Source organism: Ciona robusta, chromosome 9 (assembly GCF_009617815.1).
Source record: "Ciona robusta chromosome 9, ASM961781v2".
Classification (NCBI taxonomy): domain Eukaryota; kingdom Metazoa; phylum Chordata; class Ascidiacea; order Phlebobranchia; family Cionidae; genus Ciona; species Ciona robusta.
In genome coordinates, this window is record NC_143243.1 from 3,219,447 (window position 1) to 3,244,442 (window position 24,996).

Consider the following 24,996-nt stretch of genomic DNA (forward strand, 5'->3'; position numbering starts at 1 on the left):
ATATACAGTTGCTGTTATTTTTTTATTTAAAACTCTTCAAATTGCCTGTATTTACAAATATAACGAATTAAAATATTTTTTTATAAATAAGTTCACATTAAAGCGTATGTAAAACAATCATATTTGTGATTATTATTATTTTATTTAAATGAAATAACACAGTGATTATTATTGGTGTTGGTATAATTTTTTTAGTAAAGTAAAAATCACAACACAAAATTTATGGCAATCATATGTTACACAAGCACATAGACGACTTTCATTGAATTATATTTCCTGTGCACAACAAAATAAAATCTCTTCCCAGACTCTAACTAGTTTGTATGCGAGTCAAATGTACAAATATTCTTGACAGGATACATTTGCAAAAAATCTGCCCAGGATGGATTTTCATTGGTGGCTGTCAGGTAAAAATAATCCAAACATTCACTTACTGTTTTTTTTTTACTGTAAACATGGTCAATGGACTTGCTGCTAAAGACACAACAAATCATTTCTAAGAGTTTATACAGGGAAGGGAGTTGTGCACCTGCTTGGCTGAGAAGCTGTAATGAGCAGTTGACCCAAACAAGGCAGAGAACCAGTGTCATCACTCTTTTTTCTCCCAAATATATTCACAGAAAACCAACCTTTATAAGGAACTCGAAGAACAAAAGTTGCTGAAGTGCTGTCGGATTGCTGCACTGATGTAAGTTTATCACATGGGGAATTTTTAGCTTCATTACCTAGTGGTATAAGGTCTATTTGTAGAACCATTGGTTGGGAAAGGCCTACGCATAGTTTTACATCATTTCCCCCTTTGTAAGAACAAACTGGAAGACTTGTCATCCACTTTTCAAACTTGAAATGTGAACAGATCTCAGGCTCTGCATGTTGAAAACCCTTAAAATGAAGACCCATTTTGAACCCTTGTAAATTAATCCCCCATGTACGATTTTTAGGGGTTAATGAAGATTCATCAGCTCTGGTAACTTTGCTACAGTTGATCAGCATTTTGTAAACCCCAGGAATACTTCCATTAGATCTGGCAGCATAAACCATAAGCACGACCGGTGCAAGCTTCGGATTGCTCGCTGGTATCTTTATTCTGAACACTGTTTCTTGACCAGTAGTCTCAATTAAAACATTATTTTTCATATTTGGCAAAGAAGCTGCTGAAAGAAGGTCACTGGAAAAGGAGAGTGGCTCTTGGTGTGAAAAAGAGATGAAACATTGACCAGTGCTGTCTGCATCAATACATGCTTCTTGTATCAAATCATCATTTTTGGGACTGTGTGATAAAATACTGAGACCAACAGTGTCATAGTTGGGCAAACATTTTCCCAGTTGGTCTGCTCCAATATCTGGAAATGGAAGAGCGTTTTCCCCTTTCTTTTGTTTTTGAGAGACAACCAAATAAGAGCAGAAATGGTTTAAAGGTTTGTCATCTTCAGCATCTGAAATGGTTTTCTGGTACAACATTAAACAGTAGTTGCCATAAGTTGGTGCTCGAACTCGAAAAACAACAACATTTCTTTTGTTTCGTTCAAAAATTGTGTGGACTGAAAAACTTTTCATACCATCCTTATCGTTAAATACACTGAACAAACTTTGAGTGAATTTTAAGCAAACTTTTCCTTTAGGAAGCTGCAGAACCACTTTTGCTTCTCCATTTTCATCGCATTGAACAACAGGTCCTTTATGAGAGACTGCTGTCATGTTGAGTTGTGAGACTTCTTTTCCAGGTCCATAGTATGAACTCGAATTTGGAAATGGTGGGACAGCGGACAAACTTTGATCATTAGACATTTTTTTGTCAGAACAGTTAATTTGGTATTCTGACATGCAGGTAAAAGAATTTTCCGAAAATTTCTTGGAGAGAGCATGGATCCTTATCTGGTACTTCCCAGGTGTCGGAATGTAGATTTCAAACACCTTCAACACAAATAAATAAAAAGTTGTAAATACCAAATAAACATAATTATCTAAGTAAAAGCATAAAACTTGGTGCGACCTGTAGTAATTTTATAATATCAGTATGCTTTACCAGTTAAAATATGCTGTTTTACTCCATGAATTGTGATTGAACACAAGATTTGAGTCACATACATGTAAACTGATGGTTTTCAATGGTCATGCACTGCACTAATTGCTCCAAACAGTAGGATTTAACCAAATTATCAAGTATACAGTAACACGAAATCCATCACCTACATACCCCCAAGCAAGAAATTTTATATGTAATAGGCCAGTTCTGTTATAATTACCTGGTTCATCTTTTAGCAAACAAAATTTATGTTATAAACAATCTAATAATTTAATTGTATTGTTTTCAAGCCCCATGTTTTTTTTATTGCAAATTTGCAAATATAGATTTTAACTTACCTCATATTGACTCTCGCTGTATTGTAGAATGTACTGGTTCAAAGGAACTCTATCAATTTCCTTTTTCCTATCTCTTGTTTTAAGTATTGCTTTAAATTTTGCATCAGTTCGAGCAAACTTGGAAGGTTCAATTAAAATTCGAACAAACCCATATTCATCAGTGAGGACCACACCTGAGTCATGTGACTTTAACTTCATTTGTAGTTTGTAGAAAATTGGCCAGTGTCTTACAGAATCCTGAGTAGTAAAATAACCTGCTCTAAAATTCTGCACAAAAACTTGTAAAATATTTTGACAGTAAACTCTAGCAAAATCTGAACACAAAAACACATTGAAGCAAAATGGTTAAGTCTTCACATAAAACACCTCAAAGTTATCCCATAAAATGAGAATAGGATATACACACATTAAACTGTTGAAGAGTTACTGGTTTTCGCAGTAATTGCCATTCAACATCATCAGGAAAGTGAGTGCTGATTAGTTGATCAGGATCAGTGAGAAAATAATGTTCCTCATATCTGTACTTTGTATTCCAATCCTTGATTTCTAAATCATCATCCTCTGTGCATAAAACATGAAAAATGTTAAAACAAATATTAAATTCTGTTTTACACTTGTTTATAAGGACAAAAACGTGATGTTTTAATATTATAAATGTAATTCGCATAGGTGTTTCTGCTGCTACCATCATGGGCGTATGTGTGCTTGGGCAAGACACTTATTGCTTCAACCCAGTGGGCAATTGCTCCACCCCAGTGGTCACTAATTGGTTGTCCGAATTGTCAGCCATCATAAAAAAATTCTCCAACAAATAATCACCCACAAAATTACATACTTTAATTGGTGACTTGTAAGCTGGTACGAGGTGTATCAACACCCGTGTTATTACGACTGTCGTTTTCCGGCCACGCAAAGATAAAGTAAGTTACATTTACAATTGCTCCAACCCCAATATTGGTTGTATGAATGTAACTTACTTTATCCTTGCGTGGCCGGAAAACGACACTCGTTATCACACGGGTTTAGCACCTCGTGCCAGCTTACGAGTTACCATGTTTGTTACTTTGTGGGTAATTATTTATTTTTTTATGTATGGCTGATAACTTAGACAACCCATTAGTGACCACTGGGTTGGAGCAATTGCCGTTAAGTGTCTTGCCCAAGGACACATACGCCCACAATGGTAGCAGCGTCAAGCCTTGAACCTATTACCTCTGGATTACAGCCGCTAACCACTATACCATGCGCCGGCTGTTGTAAAAAATATTCATCCCCCCAAAAAAGTTTTTTTTTTTAATATACCTATTATATGTCTAGAGCCCCAGTGTGTGTCAATCAATCTCCACTGTCCATCAATCAAGACTCCATTCCAACTCCCATAAAGTGTTTCATCAGGACCACCAAACTTATGATCGGGATGATAACCAACGCACTTTACATAACCTTTGATTGTTTTGGCATGTAAACCAGCAGCTCTGAATAAAAACTGATTCAAATAAAAGCAATATTTTATTAAAACAACAAATAATTTGTGTTTTATTTATCTTTTTTAAATTCGATTTTAAAGAGCTCCACTTTTAAATTTAAAATGGAAATTACCACCAAACTGACAGAATACATGGGTATACATGGTGTTTCATTACACCAGATTTCTAAATTATTTAAAACTCTGGGTAAGTAATAATTGTATCTGTACAAAGTTTGTAAGGAAGTAAGAATATTCCTCTGCTGTGTATCAACCGTTGTAGTTTAGCCACAACCATACAACGTTTATTTAAAAATATCACTTTATACCCGCATAATCGCAAAAACAACGCTGGGTAAGTTCCTTTCTCTTGTTTGATTGCACGAAGATAAAATAGCGGGGTGTCTTCAGGAATATCATCTTCAAACTCTATAGCATTAAGATCTTGTGAAGTTATCCAGTGGAATAATATTCTCACCTGTTTAGATATATAAGTAATTTAATTACACTAAAAAACATTGCTTAAATGAAACTAATTTAAGCAATAGGGTGCACTGCAATATATTATTAAAAAAAAAACTAATAGAAATAACCGATTAGTTTAAAGAGTTTATTTAATATGAATAAAGGGTTGAATTTTCTTAGTATAAAAGTGTTACTATCCCTCCAGCTTTGGGATTGAAAATATATAATTAACGCTGTTTACTATTTTTTTATATTAGATTTAAAGAAAATAATAACTTGTTAAATTTTTAAATAATACTTCATTATCCTTCATTTTAGTTAAAATAGTGAGAATAAACAGATAAAATATTAACCTTCTCCAAATCTGTAAGTTGTCCAATAAAAAGTTCTTCCATTAGATCGGCAAAAGTAAAAGTTGATGATGTCACTTTCTCTACATTTATCGCATATTTTTCCAAATCAGAAAACAAAGCAATATTCTCTTCACTACAAAAATACATAAAATTGTAAATTGTGCAAAGGTTGAATGAATGAATGTAACTAACTTTATCCTTGCGTGGGTGAAAACAACAGTCGTTAAACATGGGTGTTTTGTGTAATACACCTCATGCCAGCTTACGAGTTACCAAGTATGTTACTTGTAGTTATTTGTTTAATTTCACAGATGGAGAATAGCTGGTTTGTAGCTTATTACTGCTATAGTTGTGGTAGCGTGGCCTTGGAAAAACACTAAATAAAAATTGCTCAATAACTTTCCGAGTTTGGTAATCAATATTTGCTCTTGGAAATTCGCAATTGGTCACTGGGTGATTTAAATAGAAAGAAAAACAGTGTTATCGCAAGAAACATACAGGACATGATGCACATCGTTTTCGAAGACCATAGCCGATATCTGTTACAAAATTCATGGAGAAAAATAGAAAATATATAGAGAGATATTTACAATATTTCAAGAAGCATTATTGCTTATCAGGATTTGTCATTATGTATTTTTTATGTACATTACAGAGGTACACTGAGCAAACCTATATAGTGCTTTCTTTTTAGTTGTAGGTTCTTCAGGCTTTGGTGCTTCTGTTTCGTTCGGATTGATAAATAAATCAACAGATTTCTAATAACACAGGCATTGTACAAATTATTTTGCACACTGAACTAGTGAATATAGTAAACCGAGTACCTGATTAAAGTCTGTTTGTTGCTCTGCATTGATTTGATGTCTGGTTTCTCTTCTTACAAAAAGTTTATGCAGAAATTTCTTTTGCTCTTCAATTTTCTCTTTTTTAACAGTGTCTTCATTCCTGTTAACATTAAAGCAACGATGGTTCTTTGTGATGCATCAAAAGAAAGAAAGGCTAATTTGCAATTGGAACACAAAATTCCCTTAAAGTGAGGATATGTGAATTTTTTTATCCTTTTTTTATTGCTTGTAATAAAAAAATTAAAAACACCGGCTATGCAACAAATACAAAGTAACACCTTGTGGCTGTAACATTAATCATCATTTTGCCAAGATTATTATATAATGACAAAACACAGGCACAAGCATAAATTGGCTTAAATACCTTTTAAGACTTTTTACCACCTTTTCCACTTCTTCAGTGAAATCCATTGTAATGGTAATTTTATTTTTTATCTGAAATTAACAAAACTCTTAGAATTACTTTAAATTATTATCCCAATGCCTGAATTCATTTTGTACATCTATTTATAAATGGTTTTTCTTACATTTGTACATTTGTGTCCACATATTAGCATGTTACAGTAAATATACCATCGCTAGGATATACTCTAATTTAAACACTGTTGCACAACCCAATTAACACTGAATCACAAATACTTTGACTGTTAAAAACTACCGTCACAGTCTCAGAAACTTCTGTTTCATACTCCAACGCATCATTGGAACTATCATCCTAAAAATAAAAAAAAATGTTTTAGTAATTCATGAATATAGCATATTTTTCTAAAGACAGTCGTTATAGCACATGTGGTCCTGTTTCATACACCTGTACCCGCTCATAAGTTACCATGTCATTTTGTGGCTAGTTATTTTTTAACTCCTTTTTCGGTAATTTATGACTCCCAGTTTAGACATTGACAAAGTTGACAAAAATTACCCAATAGCTTTATAATTTAATTACCATTAGTATTCACAAGAAATTGGTGCTTTGTGTCTGCCCAGGGTCGCACATGACTTACTTATGTATGGCGGTGGAACACAAAACTCATGAAACAGGTATTTGTAACTTTGTAACCAATAGTTTTTGTTTAGATTTTTCTCATTTTCTCTAAGACTGACAATTTGGACAGTGCTAGGTTGGAGCAATTGCTGTGAAGTGTCTTACCCATGGACACCAATGTGGAGAATTGTAGCAGTCTTATATATTAACACATAGTTTAGTCAGTGTGTTCTATAAATATATTGGATCTCAATCATACAAATTATAAAATACCCAATGACAACTAAGCTGAATATCTAAGTTACCAAGGTACCCACATTATACAGACCAATGCTACAAACTTTTTGACACGAATAAAACAATTTGATAATTCAGACTTTGCTCAAAAGTCACCATTACCTTTTCATCAACTTCTTCTATATTCCCCAAACCACCTGTTGATCCATCATCCTGAATTGTATATAACATTTTATTATCGATACATGGTAAATACAAGAACCTGTAGATAACAATGTTAAAGTATGTCCTATTATTGGCTATGTACATGTAGTTGTAGTTTAACAATATAGGTTTTTTCTGTATTTCTATATTTAACTACTGACATAAAACAGGATCATGTAGTATCTTATTTATTCTGCTGTTGTGAGGCAACAAACGTCATTGTATTAGTAGTGTTTTGTTTCATACACCTGGTGCCCAGCACTTACAAGTTATCATATGTAAATTTGTGGGTGATTAGGTTATTTTTTGTTTGTTTCATTTGTTTTATTGTATGGGTGACAGATTGGAAAACCTATAAGGGACCACTGGGTTGAAGCAATTGACTTCAACCTTATTACATCCAGTTAAAATCAAACAATACAAAACAAAGAATCACCTCTTCTAAATTACTTTCAATTTCGGTTTCAGAATCCTCCTGAATTGAATGTAATCATTTACTATATAATTATTTGGGAAAAAGTCAAAACTAATTAGTTTAACATTTAACAATAAAATTTGTTTTTTAACTTATTGTTTGATTTTTTTTAAATATTTGCATAGCTTTTAAACCAAAAATGGAATGAAAAACCTGCGCATACCATAGATCGTGTGCTTTCATCATATTCACTGTCAGGGGTTAGATATGGTACAGGGGAGTCTGTAAGTAAAATCCAAATCCAATTGCAACATATGAATTTAAAAATAAATAATAATATTTATTTAAACCACTAGACATTACAACACATGTCAACACATAAATGAATGTAACTTGTTTCACAAACCTCGTGCCTGCTTATGAGTTACCAAGTATATAATTTTTTGACTGATTGTACACTGTCTATGCCTTATGTATCATGCAAGCAACATAAAACTACTTTTACCTCGAGTAATGCCATTAGATACAAAATACACCATCAATCTGTTGCATGTGACCAACACACTTGATGAGTTATCCCCTTCCCCATTGTTAGAAGCATTTTGTATCTGAATATAAGAATGTAACCTGTTTATCTTCACATGACGGGCAACAGTAGCCAGGACTAAGTGTGTTTAATGTTGCCAGGCCCTATTGTGTTTTATACACCTTTTGTTAACCACAGATTTAACTTTATGGGCAATAATTTGGTGGATTTTTATAATGCATTACTGACAACTTTGACAACCCATAAGGGACAATTGGGTTGGGGCAACTGGCGGTAATAAGTGTCTTGCATAAGTACAAGATTTGAGGATTAGCTAGGGCCAAACTAATAAGTATAGCACTACAGGAAAATATGAAACGACTTTACCACCTAAACCCATATTGGTGCAGGTGATCAATCACATCATTCTTTGTTTTTACTACCAACGAGCAAGGAGAATAAAAACATGTTCCATTTTACCCCACTAAACTTTAACAGAAACCTGTCTTGTTTCAATAATCTGTTATGTATGGATGGCCAAAATAATATGCTGAAGTAGCTTTACCACCCCTAACACTTACGATATATGCACTGTTTCCATCAAATTCTGACTCACTGTTATCAATGACGCTTCCGTCTAAATAAGAAGACCTTTAGAAACACGAGAGAGAAAAGAAACATGGCGAAAAGTATCCGAGTATTCCCTTTTATGAGAAACATTCCCATTTCTCGGTCACAGTAAAAAAAATGCCCTTTAATTTTCGAAAACGCTATTCTGTTGATGTAGCTTTAAAAAATGTTTCGACACAAGTTTACTATTAAGTCATCATGGAATATGACATATTTAATATACCTGTAAGTGAATGGCGGTTTGCCGATGTAAGACGTCGCAGTTCGTCTTTCGTTACAGATTTTACCACCAAGTTGTTGCATGCAACTGCCACGTCTCTCTTTTGGATATGTGGCACTCCAGGTCCAGAAGTAGACTAATATATAAACGGTGGTTAAGTTCTAAACACGTTTATAGTATAGGGTAGAACACCTGTAGCACATATTGTCCAAATAACTTGATCGTGTAACAATTAACAACGGTCTATGGAAGTCGTGAGGATACGGTTTTATAATTCTTTGAATGTTTTATGTTTACGATCAAATTGCGTGGAGAATATATAATGAAAAGGTGTTCCATATTCCTTTACACTACTATTATGCGGGCTAGCGTATAATTACACTTATATACTTCAGGTTTAGAAAACCATAAATTGCAGCTATTTAAAAGTTTATGTACAGTGGGTAATCTCAAACCACGTAATGTATTGAAATTCGGTAATGCGAAAGCCGATATCTATTTGCACACAAGAGTTCCAAGCACCGCCTCAATCGAGCATTGTATGCAGATCGGAAATATCATTATATATTAGGGCGGGGGAAGATGGGACACCTTTTTATTATGTTTTCTTTTTCCAAGTAAACAAAGAACATTCAAAGAATTATGAAACCGTATCCTTACGACTTCCACAGACCGTTGTTAGTTCTTTAAAACACGATCAGGCTATTTGGAAATTATGTGTTAAAGGTGTCCTATCTTCCTCCACCCTACTATACATGCTTCTACATATATATTGATTGCATTAGTTGTAATATGTACTTACCGCTCTAGATATAGGCCTATTATCTTTCGGAGGATCGGGTCGGATAACACTGCTGCTTGAACCGCCCATGTTAATAACTATATAGTAGGGTGGGGAAGGATGGAACACCTTTAGCACATTTATAATATCTAAATATACTGATCGTGTTTTAAACAATTAACAACGGTCTGTGGAAGTCCATGTGGATAGTTTTGAATGTTCTTTGTTAACTACTAAATAGGACGAGTAAATAGAGTTAAAAGGTGTCCCATCTCCCCCCACCCTAATGCATAACAACTTTATTTGTCTCTTCGATTACAGTAGTGAATACTTAGACATATTTAAACCAAAAGACAGGACGTAGCGACAAAACAATAGTTGTTAAAACACAGTTAAAACATATTTACATTTAATCGGAAGAAAAAAGCCTTGTTCGCGACATTAGTTGGATTTTTTTCTATAGTATATAATTTGTTACCTAATCTGCGTCTGACCATATCACACTACTGCTTAAATAATATAGCAGGGGTAAAAACACGGAAAATATACAGTATAGGGTGAAGTAGGATAAGACATTTTGTAATCGATCTAGTTTAGTCCCATTTGGTATAGTAAATGACCACATTTGGTATAGTGTGACCACGGCTCCACAAGAGCGTTGTTAATTTAACTGCATGTAACTTGTTACCTCTACTTTGATCTGCGCTACATGGCAAAAAGCCTTAACTTTTAAGCCGCTACTTTTCAAGCAGAGTTGACAATTTAAAGTGGTCAGTATAGCTGGTGCAGCGGAAGATATACATTTATACAACTCATTAACGCGTTTTGTAACCTAAGCAACCCATTCGAAATAACATTTAATAATAATTAACTTAACCCTAGATGGAACCAAATAATTAAAAATATGTTTAGTTAAGATAGCGTGCGACGCATGACTTGATCGACAAACCATCAGTTCTCGGTAATATTAGTTATTGTTGTTTGTCTGCAATTATTTGCCTTGCCAATGCAGAATAAAGTGGTTCGTTGTTTCATAATACTTGTAGGCCTATACATTTGCTGCCGCACGTACACCCAATGTACACGTTTGAAGTTCATGAAGAAATGAATGAATGGATAGATGGATGGATGAAACTTGCTTTATTTTAGAGCAACCGGTATAACACGTGTTTTTATACACCTCGTACCAGCTTACCAGTAAACCTGTATGTTACTTAAATTATTATTTTTTATGTGTGGGTGATAATTTGGACAACCCATTAGTGACCACTGGGTTGGAGCGTAACTGCCGTTAAGTGTCTTGCCCATAAAGACACATCCGCCTACAATGGTAGTGTTATAGAATAAATCCACAGTTAAAAGTGCCCAAGTCGCAGACTTCATGTACTAACTATAGAACTATATGGACTTATTACAGAAATAGGGAGACCTATACTATGGCACATTGTAGACCTATACTTTGTAAGTTTGTATATACTCGTCGCTTCGTGCTAACAATTAGACGTTGTAGATATAGCATAGCTGCGTAGAGTCTGACATTTTTCTTTTCTGGTCCAATTTAGTTGTAAAGAAAGAATATTTAAAAAATATATAAGCGTAACCCAAACAGCATTGTTGTTCTATTGACCCAAATGCGGTCGTAAAATCTGGGATTTCGGTGGTAACGGTATCCCATCTTACCCCACTTTATTTTTATTCCAGACGAATCAAGCAGTTTAATCCATCGGAGTCTAGGTTTAAAAGTGTAAACATTTTGGGGGTTTTTGGACCGGCGTTCTGTCAGTTTTCACCTGAAATCAAAATTTGTGAAAAAAATGCTTGAGCGGTTCATTATAATTACCTGATAATCTGTTAATAAACACTTTGGTCTGCAGGTTGCTGATACCAAAGCTTGACATATCAATATACATATGGCTGAAGAAATATTTGTAGTCTTGTAAAGAAACGTTTTTCTGAGAAAAAATATAAACGATAATTACGAAAATGTTTCTATATTCTGCAGCATTAAGTTTATTATGTGGGAAAAAATATTGAATGAAAAACCTTGTTTTTTTGCAAGGCAACGACTTTGTTATAACACGTTTGCCCTACTGCATATTCACATCATATCTGCTTACGAGTTACCACATATAGGTGACATTGTGGGAAATGCATTTTTATGCTTGTTTGACATTGTGGGAAATGCATTAAGTTACCCATAAACTAGCATTTATACTCACGTTTTATCCAGCAACATATTGGAATGTTATATGTAACAGGAATTCATCAGTCCGTAGCAGCACGTAGCAAGAAGTTCCATCGTTTTCTTCCACAACGTCACGTTGGTGAAAAGTAACAACAAAAACAGCACAATAACACAACATAAAATTCATGCAAAAATAAAACGACTATATGCTATTTACGTACTTGTGAATTTACAGCCGAAAATCCAGTTTCAGAATATCTAACGCCGGAATTTGATTGTGCATTGCCCGAACCACCTAAAAATATATTACTGGGCTGCAGAATTATATTTTACTGGGCTGCAGAATTTTATTACTGAGCTTGCAGAATTATATATTACTGGTCTGCAGAATTATATATTACTGGTCTGCAGAATTATATATTACTGGGCTGCAGAATTATATATTACTGGGCTGCAGAATTATATATTACTGAGCTGCAGAATTAAAAAAAAAGTTGTAAAAATTGAACGGTATGACTAAATTTCTAACGCCTAATATGAAGTTGCTAATACTGCTCAAAGTTGACAAGAATTTTGTTCATATATTACTGTAGGGTAAGATGGGATAACTTAAGCACATGATATCCAAACATTCTGATCGTGTTTTAAACAATTAGCAACGATCTATGTAAGTCATGAGAAAACGGTTTTAGGTTGTTTTTAATTAATCTTTATTTACCACCAAATGGGGCGAGAAAATAGAATAAAAATGTGTCCTATTCCCCCCCACCCTACTATATCCAAATTAAATAGTTTATGGTCTTGTGTTATGGAACGTATTTACATAGCACGTATACCTTCCAAAGTCGATTGAATTCTCTGCGTGATTGCTCGAATAACTGAATCCAAATTTGCTGTGGTTCCAACAACAAATACGCCGCTAGGATTTCCTGCTACCCCGTTCACTATGAGCTATTTAAAAAGCAAAATTTAAGCCAGATATACTGCCACAGTGGCGCTTAATATTGGTTTAGGGTCCTACTCCGCTATAACTGCCCATGCGCAGAAGAATAGTAATTCGCTGTTAGCAAAAATTTTACAGATATTTTTAAAACCATATAAAACTCAAGTAATTTTTTTTTATTGATTTCGTTAAAAAGTACAAAAATACTTAGTTTCTCCATTGATTCAACAGTTTTAAATTTATCTCTTGGTAATTAATACACTATACCTGCATTTGAGCAACTGCAGCCGATCTTTCAGATGGAAGAACCTTTTCTGTGATTAAAACGGCTGTGATGGTGATACCTTGGCTACGAACAAGATCTGCAGTGCTACTCAAACTTGCGGTATCCGTAGCTCTGCAAGAAATTGGTGCTGGCGTTAAAGATGCCTAGTGTTAACAACTGTGAATTAATTGTTCAATATAGGGAGAGTGTATATTTCAATGTCAACTGTTATGTTTGAGAAAGCAGCATGCAATGCATGTCAACTTTTTGCATTCATAGTAGGGTGGGGGAAGGTGGGACATCTCTTCATTTTATTTTTTCGACCCATATTTTAGTTAACAAAAAATTTAAAGTTTTATAAAACCGTGTTTTTTGCGACTCTAGTTGACCGTTGTTAATTATTTAAAACACGATCAGGACATATAAACATTATGTAATAAAGTTGTCCCACCTTTCCCATCATTACTAAATCATTTGCATTGTTGCTTGATTGAATAACGAATGTAACTTGCGTTATCTTATCGTTTAGGGGGTTGTGTTTCATACACCTTGTGCCTATACTTAGTTACAACGCAGGTATCTTTGTGAGTGATTAATTTTGGATATTCCTTTTTTTAATGTAGGGCTGACAATTTCGAACGTTATTTCCCAAGCTTTGTAATTATATTTGGATATCCCTCTTTTTTATTGTATGGCAATATTTTTAGACAGTAATAGGCCACTAGGTTAGAGAAATTACCGTTATACGTTTCTTGCCAAAATCACATACGCCCACAATATAAAGCAGCGGTAAGCCCTGAACCAAAATCTCCAGGTTAGAAGCATAGCCTATTAACCACTGTGCCGGTACTTTCATTTGTAAATCCGTTTATACACGAAACGTTTTATAGTTTTTTATTCACAAGCGAAAGATTTGAAAAGCACCCTAATTAATTAAGTAACTTATGTATTCCGCCATGCAAAACAAATATGAACTTACTCTCCGTCTGTCAGCAGCACGATAACTTTCCTTGTATTCGTATCATTATAACGAGAAGATTTCTGAAAAACTGCTATTGATCTTCGCAATGCATCTGCTGTATAAGTATTGCCTTTCTTGATCGTCACATTTTTCATTGCTGCCTATAAAACACAAAATGTTAAACTCGTATTCACACTGATACGGGCAGCTTAAATACATGAAGTCGAGACGACGTTGCAGAGCGTAAACTCTAAACCAGCGTTTCTGAAACCGGGAGAAATTTACCACTAGGGGTAAATTACTCGTATTTAGAGGGTAAATGAGCTACCAATCGAAATCCGCACATCAGTTATTGGGACAGAAAAAAATGTTCCAATTGTAGTACTTTATCACATTGAACAACGCATTCGTCGCAATTAAATATAACTGATGTAATAGTTGTCTTAGCTTTTTAATAAACGAGCTCAATATTACACGTTGGGGGTAAATCTGACAAGCATCTTTGTTAAAATGGTGAAGCACACAAAAAAGTTTAAGAACCACTGGTCTAAACCGACAGAAAAGCTGTTTTGTATGTTCACAAATCACTCAAATATATTTACCATTATTTCTTCTTTAGTTGTAAACATCCCAATTTGAAACTCTGTTTTCGTTAGAGAAAAGTGCCTGTAAAGATCACATATTTATCCAAATGTACGCAATATACAGAACAAAGTTTTGTTGTTGTACTTACGAGAACTGCATGAGACCTACAGCAACTGATCCGTTACTAGAAATATCAAAGGAGAGAGTTATATTTTCAATCCATTCTTTCATTATTTCGAAATCACTTTCAACAATAGAACCCGAACCGTCCAACAGAAACAAAATGTCAACCTTCGGACACTCTAAAGAAAAATGTTGAGCATCCGTGGTAAAAGGTGTTTTATTTATCATTCTTGTTACCAAAAGGATCTATTCTTGATATTGACATCCACGTTTTTCCAAACTCAGTACCCGCGTAACAGTAACCTAAATGTTCCAGTTCTCCGTCACAGTAACTTGGCCGCAAAGGCGCACACGCCTGCAGTAAAAGTTTGCTACTAATCACAAACAGAACACGAAGGGAATTATTTAAACATAACGGCGTCGATCAATACAAAGAAATTAAGTCTAATCATTTAAAAAAGTTCTAACAAAAAAAGTTTGTTTTCCGGTAAAAACAGAACTTGTTACATACATGGCAGATATCTATACTATTTAGCAATAAACTTAAACATTTTCTTGGAATAACCTTTGTTTAAGTTGTATATATAGTACAATGGGGAAAGATGGGACACTTAAGCACATATCCTTCGTTTAAGTTGTATATACTGGTATCAAAGATTAAAAATACTACTATCCGATGACATGGAATACTGTTAGCACCCAAAATCTATATTTTCTGATCGTGTTTTCTCTCTTTTCAAAGTCGTGGGGGTACCTTTATATAATGTATTCTTTTTCTACCACGTGCCAAATGGGACGAGAAAAGAGAACGAAAATCTATCTTACCTTGCTCGTCCTATTTTAACCCACTCTAATATATTAAATATTAAGTAACAATCTTTTAAATCAGGTATCGGATTAAAAAAAAAACACATCAAAATCATTAAACTTGTAACTTACAGTTATATTCCCGTCTGCCTGTGCAGCAAATGATAAACCAACAGCATCTCCAGCAACCAGCGCTGGCGTGCCTGGTGAGATTGGTTTACAACTTGGAACCGAATCGGTGAAACTAAACTCACAAAAAGAAAGTCCTCCGCTGGGTTCGGTTTGTGAACCAGAATTCAAAAGAGGCGAACCGACCAATAACCTGGATACGGTAAAAAGTTTTTACAGTCGTTTTGTTGTGTGATATTTTTAAAATTAGGTTTTGATATATATGGTAGAATGGGGGAAGATGGGACACCTTTTTATTCTATTTTCTCGTACATTTTGGTAGCAAACAAAGAACATTCAAGAAATTATAAAACCTTGTCCTCGCGACTTTCACAGACCGTTGTTAATTGTTTAAAACACGATCAGGATATTTATATATTTTGTGCTAAAGGTGTTCCATCTTCCCCCACCACACTATATAGTAAGATTCGGATAGATGGCACACCTTTTCATTTCTTTTTCTTGTCCTATTTGGTAGTAAACAAGAACATTCAAGATATTATAAAACCGCACTATAGGCTAGTTCGCATGGAATTATCCGTGTACGCTTCTCGATTTTGTGCATTTTTCATTATACGTAACATAAACACTATTGTAATATTCGAAACAAAGAAATCTAATTTAACTGTTACGTATGAATCATAAGTTGTTACGTAAGAGCTGCTATTATGAGCTGATATATAAACGCGGTGAACGAATCTCTTCCGGGTTTTTATAGGCTGAAAGATTACATTGTCGGTTCGGGTAATTGGTTATTTACCATAACATGAAATATATCAATGGGAGATTGCCGGTTTGTACATTTTATAATATATGTATATTTAGCCGTTTTATAATATGTATGGACACAGAACATCTGTGTTATAACGACTGTCGTTTGTCATGTGAGGATCAAGTAAATTACATTTTGTGGGGTAAGACGGGACACCTTTAGCACATAATATCCAAATTTCCGGATCATATTTTAAACAATTAACAACGGCCTATATGGGAGTCGTGAGGAAGTGGTTTTATATTTCTTGAATTTTGCTTCAGTACTTACAAATAGGAATAAAAATAGAATGGAAAGGTGTCTCATCTAATACTCATAACAAGGGCTTGAGAAATCCCAAATTAAACCAATAACCGATTAGTAACGTGTGTCAAACACTGCTTAATTAGTGCCTGACGCAATTTTCATTTTTAAGTTACCTATTTTAAAAAAAATGTAAAAAAGGAATAGATTAGGTAGGGTACCCAATTAAGTGAAATAGTCATAGTAGAGAAATCGATATTAAATTTGTTTATTACATACTTACTGGTGATTGCCTGAAGAAGGATTTAAAAAGAAACTTGTTCCAAAATACGTTGGTCCTGTCGAGTTGACCGCTGACGCGTTAAGAGTTACTGACTTCGTTAATTCGGACGGAATTATGTTAAAAGCACTCGTTGTGCTTATTATTGAAATAATAAACACATTTAGAAAAATAGGTTCCATTTTCTGTACGGCTACCTTTCCTATATAAAACAAAAACTCTTAATCATTACAGAAGTAACTTGCTGTCGCACCAGACGACCTAGCTGTATGTCAAACATGTATTCTTGTCTGAACGAAGCGAAATAATATCAACAGATGTTAATTGTTACGCAATGGTCGATTCAATTAGACTGGTTAATGCAGATACTAGGAAATAATGAGTCACAAAATTGTATGCACGTCTATACGATTGCGCGACGTCTTTTATTATTGTCGAAGATGTAAACATAATGTCTTTGTTATTATTATGCTTAGTAGCTTAAACAATAATTCTAACAGTTTAAGATCGCTAAAACATTTTAACGTAATGTTCAAACTTTGTAAAAATAATTCTGACAAGTTTAAATAAATTTAAGTTTGTTTTAATGGCTGTTCAGCGGTTTCCGCTGTTTTTAAGTTAAAACTAAGATGTCGCCTATATACACATTAATATTTATTGCTATTGCTTACCTTTATATAAACTGTTGCTACTATAGGATGCATATTACAGGTCGGATAAAGGTCTACTGTATAGCCAGTCACTTATTAAACAACGTTGTAGCATCACGTCCGTTTTAATTTTCATTGTATATACCTTTATCTTGTGTGCCACCATTCAACTAACCAACCACTCTTTTTCTGTAGTTTGATTCCCATGCTGTAACAGCAACCTCTTTAGGTTGATGTATTACTGTGGTGTAATATGATATCCACGTAACACATGGTATCTAATATTTTTCATTCGTTTTTTTAACAGTTCACAATACTCTTTCTGCGTCATGAGGATATGTTTACATAATTCTTTATTTTTTTCGTTTACTACCAAATGCAACGGGAAAAAGGAACGAAAACATGTTCTATCTTTTCCAATCCTTATCTATATATCGGTTAGATATGGTCAATAAAGCAGAGTCACAAAATCTTCTTTTTGTATCACATACACACACACACACAGTGATACGTCATTACGATAAACACTTGATGCTACCAGCTGGTTATAAGCAGCAATTGATATAAAAGTAATATAATGCATTACGTCGCTGTTCTATTTTACTCTTTTTGTTTCCTGTATCTTTTTTTCCTTTTTCCTTATTTTATCTTTTATTAAACGCGTAGTTTTGAATTCAAACGTCGATTCTGTATAAGACAGCGACTAAATTTGCCATATATGAGCGCTTAACCAAATATATAGTATACTGCGGGGTAAAATAGGATACCGCTAGCACCTTAATTCCATAATTCACGATCTTGTATTAAACAAATTACCAACGCTCTTTTAGGGTCTTGACGCTACGGTTCTACAATTCTGTAAATATTTTCTGTTTACAACGAAATGGGAAATAAAAAGAGAATAAAAACACATCCCATCTTACCCCACCCTACTATATTGCTTACCTGCATAAACCTGACAACTTTGATGTCTCTTCTTCCATTCGACTATCTTCAATCAAATACTCGTTGACAACACAAAACCAAATCCACCAACGATTAGTTAGTAAACAAAACTTGTTAGTTAAAAGTAAATGCTGATACTAATATAAACCTGGTCATACGACTTCGAAAATCCAGTTTCTGAAAATCGTAAACCGTTTCCTGCGCTGAAGGTTGAACTGCTGCTGCCTGAGACGTAAAGTAAACAGTTAGGAAAAAGAAGTCCCTAAAAAATGATGGAATGATAATCTATACAACAGGGCTTCCTATAACTATTTTTGTATACTAGGGTTTCCTGAAAATATTTTATACCATATATCAATCCGCATATTTTATACGTTTTACCACATATTTAATATGGTAAACATACATATTTTAAAACATATGGTCCACCGTCCACGTACCTATATATATAATTTGTATTTAGTAGGGTGGGGAAGATAGGACATCTTTTCATTTAATTTCTCATCACATTTGGTAGTAAACAATGAACATTCAAAGAATTATAAAACCGTATCCTCCGACTCCCGTTGACCGATGTTAATTGTTTAAAACACGATTAGGATATTTGGATATTATTTGGTTAAGCTGTCTTGTCAGCCCCGCCCTTCTATATATTTACATTCAACCTATTGAATGAATGTTGCTTATTATTTAACTTTAAGTGAGTAAAACTTATTTAACCACACTTGGCGGGACAACGACAGTTATAACACGGCCGTCTGTTTTACACACCTTGTACCCGCTTTAGAGTTACCACAAATATGTCCGTTATCACTCCAGTGGTATAGCGGCGTCGAGCCTCGAACGGGTAACCTCTAGGCTAGAAGCAAAAGCGCTAACCACGGCGTCGGTATATTCGTTACTTTAAGTTCTAACCTTCAAGTGAAACTTTTTCGATCTCTTGGAAAATACTTTGTACAATCGAATCAAGGTTGGAGAAATCTCTAAGCTGGTAAACTCTGTCGTTGTTTCCAACGACGCCATTTGCAATTATCTGTAAAAACACAAAAAATATTTATAGTATAGGGTGGGCGAAGACAGGACGTACGTAATACCCAAATACCCTGATCGATTTTAAACAATTAACAACGGTCTATAGGAGCCGTGAAGAGTGCGGTCTTATAAAAAATGTTCTTTGTTAACTAACAAATTGGACGAGAAAATAGCATGAGAAGGTGTCCAATCTCCCCATTCTAATATATCAACAGAAAATTTTCAATGTTAGCATACATATCGTAGGTTGAGATACGAATGTCGGTTTTTCTAGAAATATATAACTTATCCTTACTTAAAGAGCGCTGTTAATTGTTAAACATATTTCGGAAGTATGAGATAATGTTAACGGTATCTATCTTGTATACATCCGGTACTGTAGTTTCCAAACAGCATCTCCTTAAACTTAACAGCTCTTTAAATAATAAACGGTTTGCATATTCAGTAACTGTGTAGTACCAGTGGGGTGAGATGGAACACCATCTTAGCAAATAATATTCAAATATCCTGATCGTGTTTTTAACAATTAACAGCGGTATGTAAGAGTCGCAAAAATACGGTTTTAGAATTCTTTGAATGTTCTTTGTTTACTACCAAATTGAACAAAACAAAAATACAATAAAAGGTGTCCCATCTCCCCCCTTTATTATATGTTTACCTGTAATTCTTGAAGTACATCAGCTTTTACACCGACGGCGATTGTGGTGATGTTTAAATTACGAACTTGTGTTGCGCTTGCATTAAGCCCTTCCCGATCGTTCGATCTATTTAGAAAACACAAAATTTTGATTATGCCTTTTTAGGCCAGCAGAAACTGAACCGAGCATTGACGCTATTAATTACTGTGGGTGTATGCGTGTCCTTAACTTACTGTCCATCTGTGAGGAATTACTGTGGGTGTATGCGGGCAAAACTTACTGTCCATCTGTGAGGAGAACAAGCACTTTCTTGGTGAGCGGATCGTTGAAACGGGATGAGTTCTTGAACACAGTGGTTGCTTTAGAAAGTGCTGCCGCTGTAAATGTTGCTCCGAGTCGAAGTTTTATTTGGTCCATTGCTACCTATATACGGTGTTATAATGTGCTAGATCAGAGATAATTTTTACTTTTGTAAAATATAACAAGTCTAGACAGCATGGTATTATAAGGTATTTAAACTTTACGCATTAGTTATACCCGAGGCGTTTAGATACAGATAGACGTCAAAGAGAAACCACACAAGCATTACCTTATAACCTAGCTTTTGTCTATTGCCCTATATGGTTGTCACAGCTTAGCTATCTGTACACCTATATAGTAGGGTGGGGGAAGATGGGACACCTTTAGCACATAATATCCAGATATTCTGATCGTGTTCTAAATAATTAACAACGTTCTATGAGAGTCATGAGGACATAGTTTCATATTTCTTTAAATGTTTTTGTTTACTACTAAATGGGACGAGAAAATAGAGTTAAAAAGTGTCCCATTCTACTGTATGATAATTTGCTTTCAATTCTTATTCATATGGTTTGGCGAACGCTAAATTTAATTCCAACAAATGCCACATTTAAATTATCGGCCCGGAATTTAACCCCTAACTCATATAACCCATTTTGTGAAAACAGACGGAGTTTTTCAAACAAAAGTTTCAAACCATTTTAAGGGAGCTGAAGTTTGTTTAAAAATAGCTGTTTTGATATATAGAAGGGCGGGGTAGGATGGGACATTTTCATCTCTTGTCCCATTTAGTAATATACAAAGAATATTCATATAATTAAAAAAACGCAACCTCGCGACTTCCAAAAGTGTTGTTAATTAATCAAAACACTGTAGCATATCCCACAGTACTAGTATCGAATATATTTAAATTGAGACTTACGGAAAATTGGGAAAAACTTTTGTAGCGTCCAATTTCAAATTCGGTGACGATCTTATCAATCGAACTGCGGGGTATTAAAATAAATTACAATTATTCTTTTCATGCCATGGTACTCTATATCATTTTTTGTTAGTAAATAGATATTATGTAATATATAGTAGGGTGGGGAAAGATGGGACACCTTTAGCACATAATATCACAATATCCTAATCGTGTTTTAAACAATTACCGACGGTTTATGGAAGTCATGAAGGTATTGTTTTATAATTCTTTGAATGTTATTTGTTTACTACTAAATGGTACGAGAAAATAAAGCTAAAAGTGTCCCATCTTCCCCCACCCTACTGTAAGTTTCTTTCGTATATAATTACTGTAGACTTGTAATATATATATAATCGCAGCATAATAATACATTCACACCGTTACAAGCGTTGATATTTTGAGCAAAGTGGGGTGAGATGGGACATTCAGGTTTTATTTAATTTTCCCATCCTATTTGGCAATAAGCTAAGAATATTTACAGAGGTAAAAAACTGTAGCCTATAGTGACTTGATAAGAGAGATGATAATCGTTAAAAACACGATTAGGAAAATGGGATTTGGGTGCTAACGGTTTCCCATCTTACCCCACAGGACCATATATAGTAGGGTGGGGAAATATGGGACACCATTTTATTCTGCAGTATTTTCCCGACCCATTTGGAAGTAAATAAATAACATTCAATGAAATATAAAGCCGTACCCTCACGACTCTACTAGACCGTTGTTTATCATTAAAATCAAGATCAGGATGTTACGTGCTAAAGTTGTCCCGTCTTCCCCCACAATACTATATTATACCACTGGTAATTTGTTAGTACTGTCATTACTGTGTAATATTGCATATGCATATATATACGTACAAATTCGGCAGATACGTCGAATACTGAATGAGACCAACGGCTGCGGATCCACTGCTCGTAATATCGAACCGTTTCGTAATATTTTTAACCCAATTCTTTACGGTGTTGAAATTATTCGGATCAGCCTCGTTTATTGAAGTGGAACCATCCAATACAAATAATAAATCCACTTGATCGTGGGGGCAATCTAAACATAAAACATTCAGTCGTATTTTATATTATAAATAATTGAAACATTATTTTTAATTAAACTTAACATTTTTAATATTATAGTAGAATTAGGAAAATAGGACAACTCCTTATTTTATTTTCTTGTCCCAATTGGTAGTAAAAAAAACATTCAAAAAATTATAAAACCGCATCCTCACGACTCCCATATAGGCCGTTGCTAATTGTATAAAACATGATCCGGACATTTGGATATTATGTTCTAAAGGTGTTTCATCTTACCCCACAGTACTATATTATAAATTATGTTCATGTTGTTTACGGTAGCTTGATTTATAAAACAGTGCTTTTTTATATTAGGTTGGGGAAAGACGGTACATTTCTTAGCGTCCCATTTGGTAGTAAACAAAGTTTATTTACAGAATTATATACCCGTATCCTCGAGACTTTAATATAGAGCGTTACTATTTATTGGGAACACGTTAAGAAAACATGAAACGCTTTAACGGTAGCCGTCTTCCCATAGAATACTTTATAGCCTAGTCGTATACTGTTTTTCTTTTTCGTGTTTTAACATCTGTTGCTTTGTCGCTATATCTTGTCTTTTTGTTTAAAATGTTTTTAAATCTTTGCTACCGTATAACCGAAAAGAGAAATAAAGTAAAACCATTATAAGCACTTTTTATTGTCGCTACTAATGTACTGAAAAGTCAAAATCAAGTTTTGAAATAGTATTTACCTGAATTGAATCCTTCCACAATAGACAGTGGACTCCAAACTGTACCATGACCAGTACCTGTGTAGCAGTAACCAAGTTTCAATACATTTCCTCTGCACGTTTGGCTGCGTAACGGTGCACATGCCTGGAAAATAAACATAGAAAAACGTATATATAGTAAAAACAGTTGCATGAGATCTATTGTACATTAGATTAGGTAACTCGTTTATGAAAAATAAGTATTTACGTTCATTTTACAAGCATGTTAACGATGTGCCGTTTTGCCCCGCAACGCAACGATAAATAACAATACTAAGATAACTTTGTTTCTCTCTTTGATTACGGTAGCAAAGATTTAGAAATATTTTAAACTTAAAGACAGGATATAGCGACAAAATAACAGTTGTTAAAACACGTTTACAGTTAAGTACTTATTTACAATTAATTAAAATAAAATAAGCGTGGTCGCTACACCTAGCTGACAAACAAGCCATTTTATATATGTTATTTATATATGTTAAATAAATGTAATTTACTTTATCCCTGCATTGCAGGAAAACGACAGTCGTTATAACACAGGTGTTTTGTTTCATACACCTCATGCGAGCTTACGAGTTACCATGTATGTTACTTTGTAGGTGATTTAATGCTTTTTATTTGTGGCTGATAATTTGGACACCCCATCGGTGACTACACTGGGTTAGAGCAATCGCCGTTAATTGTTTAATATTATCAAGTTAGAATTAAGACAATCACATTTTACTTACGGTAACATTCCCGCGAGGATCAACCTCAAAGTCCAAACCGAATCCATCTCGTGCACTAAGGTTCGGTGACGTAGGTGTGACGTCATCGCACTGTGAATGTTGCTCAACATTGAATCGAATTGGGCACGACGATAAACCACCACTGGCGCTCTTGACATCATTGGATCCGTGGGTGTCGTACGGAACAGAAACCAAGAGGCTGGAAAATGAAAAAATGGAAAAAAATAAAAATAATATTTTGTTTATAGTAGGTTGGAGGAAGATGGAACACTTTTCATTCTATTTTTTGTCCCATTTAGTAGTAAACAATATTTGAACAGTGGAAGAAATATAAAACCGTATCCAACGACTCCCATAGACGGTTGTTGATTGTTTAAAACACGATCAGGACATTTATACATACAATGTGTTAAAGGTGTCCAGTATTTCCCCGTCCTACTATATGCTCTGCAATTTTTGTCCATAAACGATCTTTCTAAATAAAGTATATTCCTTTTTAGAGACAGTTAAAGATGCTTTGTGTTGACCTTTGGCCGATGTGCGGTATTTACAAACAAAAAACAACTATGAAAAAGCTTTTTTTATAACTTGTATTTTTATTTTTTTATTACTTTTTAGGTTTTTATAACTAAACATTTTTTATTTTAAAATATAATGGACACTCATTTTTACCTGTGGTCTGAATGAAAATGAATCTTTTGTCCAAAATATTGCGACGCAAGTCTTGAAGTATTGTGGGCCAACTTTGAAACCTGGTTTGTTTTTATATTAAAAGCGTTGGTTTCGTCATTAACAAGAAAAACAACCAATATAAGTATAAACAATCCCATTTTTAACCTGTTGCTAGTTATCAGGAAGTTAATAAATTTTATCAATAAAAATGGAAATAGTTTCCATAAAAACATAATGATTTTATAATAGGGTGGGGAAAATGGGAAACCGATTTATTTAATTTTCTCGCCACCTTTGGTAGTAAACAAAGAACATTTAAAGAATAATAAAACTGTAGATTCAAAATACGATCAGGATACTTGGATATTGTCTGCTAAAGGTGTCCCGTCTTCCCTCACCCCACTATACCCTAGTATATATCTATTTCAACAATTCTATATACATTTTACGCTAATTTCTCTCA

At 34.3% G+C, this 24,996-nt stretch overlaps 3 protein-coding genes across 11 annotated transcripts; all 3 read right to left on the minus strand.

The window, feature by feature from the left end:
• Nucleotides 1-3: 3 nt before the first annotated feature.
• On the minus strand, nucleotides 4-11,845 carry LOC149730889 (uncharacterized). 6 transcript variants are annotated; one of them, XM_089884145.1, is made up of 20 exons: nucleotides 11,707-11,845; nucleotides 11,328-11,439; nucleotides 11,168-11,277; nucleotides 9,509-10,690; nucleotides 8,710-8,842; nucleotides 8,438-8,493; nucleotides 7,836-7,938; nucleotides 7,554-7,612; nucleotides 7,352-7,390; nucleotides 6,874-6,924; nucleotides 6,151-6,207; nucleotides 5,857-5,927; nucleotides 5,472-5,592; nucleotides 5,320-5,405; nucleotides 4,648-4,780; nucleotides 4,159-4,307; nucleotides 3,667-3,839; nucleotides 2,771-2,925; nucleotides 2,365-2,601; nucleotides 4-1,914 (listed from the first exon to the last, which is right to left on the minus strand). In XM_089884145.1, the coding sequence occupies exons 4-20, from the start codon at nucleotides 9,575-9,577 to the stop codon at nucleotides 505-507; spliced, it is 3,102 nt and encodes a 1,033-aa protein (XP_089740271.1). In that variant the 5' UTR covers nucleotides 9,578-10,690; nucleotides 11,168-11,277; nucleotides 11,328-11,439; nucleotides 11,707-11,845; the 3' UTR covers nucleotides 4-504. The 6 variants fall into 6 exon arrangements, with proteins under 6 accessions (XP_089740271.1, XP_089740272.1, XP_089740269.1 ...); XM_089884146.1 differs by lacking the exon at nucleotides 11,168-11,277; XM_089884143.1 differs by having other exon boundaries at nucleotides 9,509-11,277.
• LOC149730890 (integrin alpha-D-like) lies at nucleotides 11,707-17,706 on the minus strand. Of its 3 annotated transcripts, none has more exons than XM_089884164.1 (11): nucleotides 17,615-17,706; nucleotides 16,823-17,021; nucleotides 15,489-15,678; nucleotides 14,787-14,904; nucleotides 14,575-14,728; nucleotides 14,444-14,507; nucleotides 13,860-14,002; nucleotides 12,883-13,012; nucleotides 12,509-12,623; nucleotides 11,894-11,967; nucleotides 11,707-11,792 (listed from the first exon to the last, which is right to left on the minus strand). In XM_089884164.1, exons 2-11 carry the CDS (start codon nucleotides 16,999-17,001, stop codon nucleotides 11,733-11,735), a joined length of 1,227 nt encoding a protein of 408 aa, XP_089740290.1. In that variant the 5' UTR covers nucleotides 17,002-17,021; nucleotides 17,615-17,706; the 3' UTR covers nucleotides 11,707-11,732. The 3 variants fall into 3 exon arrangements, with proteins under 3 accessions (XP_089740290.1, XP_089740289.1, XP_089740292.1); XM_089884163.1 differs by having other exon boundaries at nucleotides 17,491-17,672; XM_089884166.1 differs by lacking the exon at nucleotides 17,615-17,706 and having other exon boundaries at nucleotides 16,823-17,432.
• A 364-nt stretch (nucleotides 17,707-18,070) lies between these two features.
• On the minus strand, nucleotides 18,071-24,866 carry LOC149730891 (integrin alpha-D-like). Of its 2 annotated transcripts, XR_016385646.1 has the most exons (10): nucleotides 24,534-24,866; nucleotides 23,862-24,060; nucleotides 23,116-23,239; nucleotides 22,209-22,395; nucleotides 21,307-21,370; nucleotides 20,365-20,507; nucleotides 20,105-20,210; nucleotides 19,330-19,447; nucleotides 18,415-18,639; nucleotides 18,071-18,156 (listed from the first exon to the last, which is right to left on the minus strand). XR_016385646.1 is itself a non-coding variant. In XM_089884162.1 (9 exons), exons 1-9 carry the CDS (start codon nucleotides 24,764-24,766, stop codon nucleotides 18,533-18,535), a joined length of 1,281 nt encoding a protein of 426 aa, XP_089740288.1. In that variant the 5' UTR covers nucleotides 24,767-24,866; the 3' UTR covers nucleotides 18,090-18,532. The 2 variants fall into 2 exon arrangements, 1 of the variants encoding a protein (XP_089740288.1); XM_089884162.1 differs by having other exon boundaries at nucleotides 18,090-18,639.
• Nucleotides 24,867-24,996: the final 130 nt, after the last annotated feature.